Here is a 7,884-nt window from a genome sequence, read left to right on the forward strand (position 1 = left end):
GCTGATCAACTGAACGCTGTCTCCGTGTCATTCCTTCTTCGCCGACTCCATCCACACCTCTGGGGAACCCTAGACCTGCTGGGGTTGGACCCCGGCAGCCAGACCTTTCCACGTGCGCTTCCATACCTCTGCACTTTACTTCAGCACCTCCTCTGAGTCTCAGTGTGCTTTTCTCTTTCCTCCTAGTTGTAGAATTTCCACTCAGCCAGCCTTCCTGTGGTTCTGGATGATATCCGTTTTGTCTTTTAGTTGTATTTTTGAAGTGGTTGTGTGAGGCAGCAATGTCCAGTGTTTACCTATGCCGCCATCTTGGTTTCTCTCTTGTAGTTGAGCCTTGATTGCTGTTGGCATCACTGGGAGGAAATGACCTCCAGGCCCATCGGCTGTGAGGACCAGCTGTGAGTACAGTGGAAGAGCTACTGTGCAGGGGACACCCCTATGGAACAGGACTTGCTTCAGTGGGGTTTTGGTGCTCACTGAGTCCAGCCCTTGAGTGTGCCACTTGTGGATGTGTAGAGTCGTAATCTGGTGTGGTGTGGTCTGAAGCTGCCCACCAGGTGCACTGGCTCTGGGGCCTCCCGGCTGGAGCTAACAGGGATCTGCAGATGGCTGCTACTTGCTATTTGTATTGGGCTTGGAGGTGCCCAGGTGAGGCCCAGCTATGCAGCAAGGCAGGCTGGTGCTATTCCTGGGTCTTGGGCATTTGATAGGTTAGGGGCACACTTGTTTGAGAGATATTAGGAAAATCTGAAGCTTGAGCCAGGATAGGCCATTCATATGGAAAAGCTGCTGTAAACAGCTTGGGTCGGGCTGCAAGCTGGATGGGGTGGGGTCTCAGGGAATCACCAGGGCGGAGCAAACAGTGTGAGCCAGGATGATAGAAACTCAGATAGGGCTACAAGTCAGCTCTGGGACAGGGGAGGTCCCAGCACAAGAACAATGACCTCTGCGAGGACCCCCATCTGGGAGAAAGCTGCTTCCTAGTTCCTGCACTGATGTCAGAAAATCAAGTTCCTCCCTGTATGTCTCTAGGGCCCCCAAAGCTGCCTGTTTCTGTAGCTCAGAGTGATCAAGTCCTACTAAGTTTGTGTGCTGGCTCTTTAAGAGGGACACCTGGGTTTCCAGCAGCCTCCATGTCACTCAGCCACAATCCCTGCTGGTTTTTACAGCCTGAAGTTATGGGGACTTCTCAGCTCTGAGAGCCTGGGCTAGGGGTGCTGGGACTCCTTGCTCCTCATGGGCAGCCTCCACAGAGACAATCTCCCTCCCAATTGAAAAAGGGGCACACGTGAGTGCCGAACCAGCCCGTTCTGTGCCTCTGCCCTCCTACCAGTCTCAGGGTGCTTTCTTCTTTACTCCTCTAGTTGTAGGACTTCCATTAGCCACCTTTCAGGCACTTCTGGGTGATGGTTGTTCTGTACGTTAGTTCTAATTTTGATGTGGTTGTGGGAGGTGGTGAGTACAGTCATCTACCTACGCCAGCATCTTGTTTCCATGTTTGGAATATTTTAAAGCCTTTGGAGCGTCTCTGAAGAAAGTCTCTTGCAAGTAGCCAGTGTAGGGAGGCCATGCCTGGGTCCATGCTAGGAGAAAAAGCCCTGAGTTCACTTTACAAGTGGAGTCTCTGCTCTGAGAAAGGCTGAGGTTACACTCACATCTTTTTAAAAAATATATTTTATTGATTCCTGAGAGGAGAGAGCGCGATAGAAACATTGATGAGAATCACTGGTCGGCTGCCTCTTCCACACCCCTTACTGAGGATCAAGCTCGCAACCCGGGCATGGGCCCTTGACTGGAACTGAACCCAGAACCCTTCAGTCCATAGGCCAATGCTCTAGCCACTGAGCAAAATCAGTTAGGGCACTCATATCTTTTAAAAGAGTAAAGGGAAGAAATGGGAACTATATTTATAGTCTAAAAAAATTTACCCACAGATTTACCATTTCTGGAGATCTTCACTTCTTCCTGCAGATGTGACTTCCTGTCTGCTCTCACTTCTTTTCATCCTGAAGAATTTCCTTTAGTATTCCTAGTGAGGCATGTGTTAGCAATGAATTCTCTTAGTTCTCCTAGGAATGTCTTTCTTCACTTTTATTTCTGAAGGATTATTTTGCCGATGCTGAATTCTTGGTTGATGGGTTTCTTGTTCTAGGGCCTTGAATGCCTGCTCTGCATTCTGGCTTCTGTTATCCCAGAGACACCAGCGTTAATCATGCCCCCTTGCACTTTTCTCTTGCTGCTTTCAAGGTTCTTTTTGTCTCTCAGCATTTTCACTATGATGTGTCTGGATGTGAATCTGTTTACACTATACTTTGTCAACTTTTTCAATGTGTAGACTCATTAAAAAATAAATAAAATGCGGGTCCCGCTGCTGTGGTTGAGCACTGACCTATGAAACAGGTCAACAGTTTGATTCCTGTTCAGGGCACATACCTGGATTGTAGGCTCGTTCCTGTGTGGGGCGTGCAGGAGGCAGCCGATCAATGATTCTCTCTCATCATTGATGTTTCTTTCTCTCCCTTTCCTTTCCTCTCTGAGATCAATAAAAAATATTTTTAAAACATCATTATATTCTCCTTTCTTCAGGTTGTTGTTTCCTACTTATCTATCTTCGAGTTACTGATCCTCTGTGATGGCCCTCTTAGTGACTTTTTTGTTTTCTTATTTTTCAACTCCAAAATTTCCATGTTGTCTTTTAAAACAATTTTCCTTTGTGATTATCATAATTTCCTTTACTTTTTATAAACATGATTTCCTATACTTTAACTGCCTTGAAATCTTTACAAAATTCATCATATGGGGATGATCAAGATAGCTTCTACTGGCTGCTTTATTCCCCTCTGAGTATAGTCACACTTTATTTCTTTGCAAACCTAGTAATCTGAAATTAATCCATGCTTTCTCATGCGTGATCAATACCTGTGAATTGCATGTGTTTGAGAACAGCTTTTTCTCTATCCTGCAGATATAAAGCTTGGTATTGTTATATAATATAATCTATTATATTACTTAGGTCTTCCATAGCCCTACTTTTTCCCACTAGACTTTTCTTGGACTAAAAGTTCAAACCTCCTACTCTTACGTGTATTTCTATTTTCTATTGAATCTATATAATATATACTTTGGGTGTGGGTTGTACTATTTAGCGCAAAATTATTTGTTAACTATCCTATCATTATTTTAAATTGTGCCCTTTAGCAATACATACTTAATGACTATTGGCTTGAATTCTACCTTGTGCTCTCAGGATGATCATTTCTGCTTTTTCTGTGTTTGTTAATCCTTCCCTGAGGACACTTTTCCCATTGATTTTTAGAAAGAGTAGAAGGGAAGGGAGGGGAGAGACAGAGAGAAACATTGATTGGTTGCTTCCTGCACGTGTCCCAACCAGGGACACGTGAGACCAGGGATCAAGCCTGCAACCAAGGTATGTGCCCTTGACTAGAATGGAACCCATGATCTTTCAGTCTGTGGGCTGATGCTCTAGCCACTGAGCAACCAGTGAGGGCTCCATTTTCCTTTGTTTAGCCTTTCTGAAGCATAAGTTTAGGTTTGTCTCTTGTATCTACACAATGAGCTTATTCGAAGTTTTCCTTCCACATTTTATTAGTATCACTTCTTTCTACTTTGTTAGAGTAACATTTATATATTTTCTACTTGTCACATTTTTACTTCAAATATATTCATTGCTCCTATTTGTCCTTTTGCTGAAATTTCCCATTATAATGCTTTTAAATATATATATATATTATTGATTTTTTACAGGGAGGAAGGGAGAGGGACAGAGAGTTAGAAACACCAACGAGAGAGAAACATCAATCAGCTGCCTCCTCCACACTCCCTGCTGGGGATGTGCCCACAACCAAGGTACATGCCCTTGACCGGAATCAAACCTGGGACCCTTTAGTCCGCAGGCCGATGCTCTATCCACTGAGCCAAACCAGTTAGGGCCCATTATAATTCTTAAAAAAAAAAAAAACAACACTCACCCCAGGATGTTTATTGATTTTAGAAAGAGGGGAAGGGGGAAGAGAGATTGGCTTCCTCCCTTATGCACCCTGACTAGGGACTGAACCTTAACCTCCTGGTTCATAGGTTGATGCTCAACCACTGACCCACTCTAGCCTGGCTGAGCTCTAACTTTGTTTTTCTATAAACATGTTACTTGAAAGATAGCTTTTCTGGATATAAAGTCCTTGATTCACATATATATTTTTTTTTGCATTGAATCTCTTCAAAATGCTGCTTCACTTTTGTTTTGCTTTGTATGCTGCTGTTGAGAGAATTTTTATTGATTTATCTGTGTTTCATCTTCCTTACGCCTCCCAGTGCATTTTCTTCATCAGATAGTCAGTAGGGAAATAAAGTGTAAGTATTCTCCACAACATAATCCATAGAGTAGGTGTGGCTATGGATGGCTTTATTTGCTGTCTTCACAAGGATAGTTCGAATGGAGATAATCAGATTTAGGTGCCTATCAGCATCCTCAAACACACTCTATTTCTGGGACGAAGGTTTTATGTCCACAGGAAAGATGGCAGCAGGCCCACACATCAGAATATTGTTGTTTATTTCAGATGTAAAGATGCACCTTTCCCATCCACATTACCTGACACTGACCTGCGTCTTACACCTGGTGGCATATCACAGACAGCAGCGCACATGCGCGCACCTGGTCTAGCTGGCAGCGCGCAGCTGGAGTGCTGCTGTCTCTCTGTCCGACTTGCGTCGGCTGCTTTCCTGAGTGCACCCTCACTGCAGAAAACAGGAAGGGCAGCGCGCGGTGCCAACCCTGGCCCTGTGCCCGGTGGACATGGGCTCCCCATGTTGCAGCCACCGCCTCCCTCAACAGAGCGTCCTTCCCAAGCGCTTCAGAACCCTGTGTTTCTGGGAGAAACTCGGAAGCTGCCATCAGATTTGAGTGTTTTCCTCAGCATTTTGCCTAATTGACATTTTTTGGCATTTACATTACTGGATTGTGGGCATTTTACATAAATAATTAAAAACACTATTTTTGTTTAAAATGTTGGTATTTTTTGAGGATTGAAGTTAAATAATGTGCTCTACCATCTTTCCCGGGAATTTATACTTTTTAGAAGTAGCAATAAACACAGCTGTTACAATTCTGACTTGGAAAGTACCAAGCAGTTTAAAAGTTACTATCCTCGCCAAAACCGGTTTGGCTCAGTGGATAGAACGTCGGTCTGCGGACTGAAGGGTCCCAGGTTCGATTCCGGTCAAGGGCATGTACCTTGGTTGCAGGCACATCCCCAGTGGGAGATGTGCAGGAGGCAGCTGATTGATGTTTCTCTCTCATCGATGTTTCTAACTCTCTATCTCTCTGCCTTCCTCTCTGTAAAAAATCAATAAAATATATTAAAAAAAAACAAACAATAAAAGTTACTATCCTCATCATTTATAAACTAATGGTTCTTGTATGTTTGTAGTTCTATGTGGCCAAGGCTTAAATTAGTAGGAAGCTAGGAAATTTCAGAAACATTATTGAAATTATATAGGCTCCAGACATCTGACACCACTTTTCACAGTTCTAAGAAGTTAATTTTTTTCTACCTCACCCAATTCCTACAAAAATAACATCCTAGATTTGTAGAAAAGTAAAATCAAGAGAGTATTCTGTTGAATATGTTACATACACAAATAGACTCATTATCAGTAATGTAACTTTATTTTCGTTAACAAACAAACAAAACAGATTCACCCTGCGAAGAGCCCTGCACCTGTGAGCAGCAGCAGCAGCCACAAGGCCGTATGGACGAAGTACCTCAAGCAAAATCAAAACCACATTTTAAAAAGGTGTTATTTTAAAGGATGAACACAGATTATAAAAATGACATTTCTACAATTTCATTCCTTCACTGTTAGTAAGAGGGAAAAAGGTTTAATACTTATGCAACATGGGTGCCCGCAACTAATATTCACACCACCTCACTGGGTTTGCTAAGGGAAAACAGCTGAGGTACAGCTTCATAATGTAATTTTCAGTGCTTTATATTATTTTTGGATATTTGGAATCAATCAACTGAGAAGAAAAAACTTCTCATTTTCCTTAGCTTAGACAAAGCCTGCAGTTCTATGTCCCTAGGAATCCATTCACGATATTCTAGAACATCGAGGGCATGAGTCACAGGATCCTCACAATAACCCTCTTCCTAGAACAGATCAGATCTCCCCGTAGTAAACGGGAAGGCCAATCATGGAAACAGAACAGGATCTGATTTAGGTTCTCACACAGAAGTCTAATGCTACTCTCTGGGCGGAGGCTAAGACTAGCTGTCGGAAATGGTGTAACGGCAGTACTTAGTGTTGGTAAGAATTTTAGGGTTCAGATGGATGAGCAGTTTATAGTAACTGCACAGAGAAGTGTTCCTTTGTGTGTGAGCCACACTGAGCGGCCAGGGCGCAGCCTGCAGCGAGGGGCGGATTCTCCAGGCCGCACTGGGCGCTCCCTGGAAGCCCGGAGGAGTGTCCAGTCTTCACCAGGAGGGAGGGACGGTAACTGAAGCTCCATTTTTAAACAGTGACAAGAACAAAAGGAAGAATATAAAATACTAGTATAATGAACATTTAGATAGCACTAAACAGCATGATTTCACACAGTTGTATGCTTTCACCAGTTTTCCTTAAAAACAACCACCAGTTCCTGGGCTTTTAGATGTTTTCTTTGTAAAAATAACCAGCATCCTTCGCATGGTCATGCCGAGGCCACAGCCACCGCGCCCGGTGGTCAGTCAGTCGGTGCAGGCCTCCGACATGTGATGAGGCTGTGTGCCGGGCGGCCAGCCCTGACTGAGCCTCCGGGACTAGCCCAGGACCGCCTGGGCTACCTCCTTGATCGTGGACGCAGCTTTCTCCAGCTCCTCTTCCGTCTGCTCCACTGTGACCACCACCCTGATGCTGCGAGATGAGGAAGGACACAAAATGCCCACTGCTCAGCCTGCCGCCTGTTCTCACCACGACAGCAGGTGAGGGTGGGACAGGGCCCTCTGTCCTGCAGGCCCCAAACATCTGACACCACCTGTCACAGGAGCTCGTGGCTCCTCCCTGGACCGTTAGTGTGTCTACTCCACGTGACCTGTCAGGGGGCTCCACCCAGCGGCGCCAGGAAACCAGTCTTTTACATAAACTACTGCTTCAGCAGTCCCAGACCCCAGGCCAAAGTTCCAATTAATGGACTGTCTGGTTGCTCCTGTCGTAATTCAGTAAGTCATGTGGAAGCTTACAATACTTTGCAGCAAGGCAAACATTTTCAAATTTGCAGAAAATTGAAGACAAATAGCAACTAAGAGCAGTTCTACCTCTGTCCCCTACAAACATCTACTGTTATCGACTGGACACATTTGCTGAACTGCACTGTGCTGGGCATGGAGCCCAGGGCATAAGGCCAACACGGCCCCTGTCCTGACACTCAGTTACACCTCTGCCTGGGCGCAGCGAGGAAGGAGGGCAGTGTCCTAAGGTGCTTGTGAGCTGTTGCTGGGGGCCTGCAGACCCAGCGCCCCGTCTCTGGCTCCCATGTACAAGGCCCCCGGGGCTGGCTCCAAGCTCGCTCCTGCTGCTGCCTTTCACGCTCGGGCTCTGGCTCCCACCGGCACCCGGGGGCGCCATGCCACATACACTCTACTCCCTTCTGGAAGGCTCCATGCCCACCAGGTCGTCTGACATATGCGATTTTCTGGGCTCAGCTTACATGTCAGCTGCTCTCGGAAGCCCGCGTCCCTCCCAGGCCTACTTCTCTGTGACCTCACTGACCCCATGCCATGCCCTGCAAACCATGCCTCGGCGTCTCCCTCCTAGTGCACTGGACGCAGGCGGGGTGGGGAGGGGGGGTGTTGTGTTAAACCAGGAGTCCAGGCACATCCCCAC

General features: G+C 45.8%; 1 protein-coding gene across 1 annotated transcript in view; it reads right to left on the reverse strand.

Moving 5' to 3' along the window:
• Window positions 1-5,667: 5,667 nt before the first annotated feature.
• Window positions 5,668-7,884, reverse strand: part of SPTLC1 (serine palmitoyltransferase long chain base subunit 1) — a 77,900-nt gene continuing 75,683 nt past the window's right edge. The window contains exon 15 of the mRNA XM_006753215.2: window positions 5,668-6,915. Within this exon, the coding sequence (XP_006753278.1) occupies window positions 6,822-6,915 (94 nt within the window). The 3' untranslated portion in view covers window positions 5,668-6,821. The remainder of the gene's footprint in view (window positions 6,916-7,884) is intronic.

This window comes from Myotis davidii, unplaced genomic scaffold (genome assembly GCF_000327345.1).
Source record: "Myotis davidii unplaced genomic scaffold, ASM32734v1 scaffold750, whole genome shotgun sequence".
NCBI lineage: Eukaryota > Metazoa > Chordata > Mammalia > Chiroptera > Vespertilionidae > Myotis > Myotis davidii.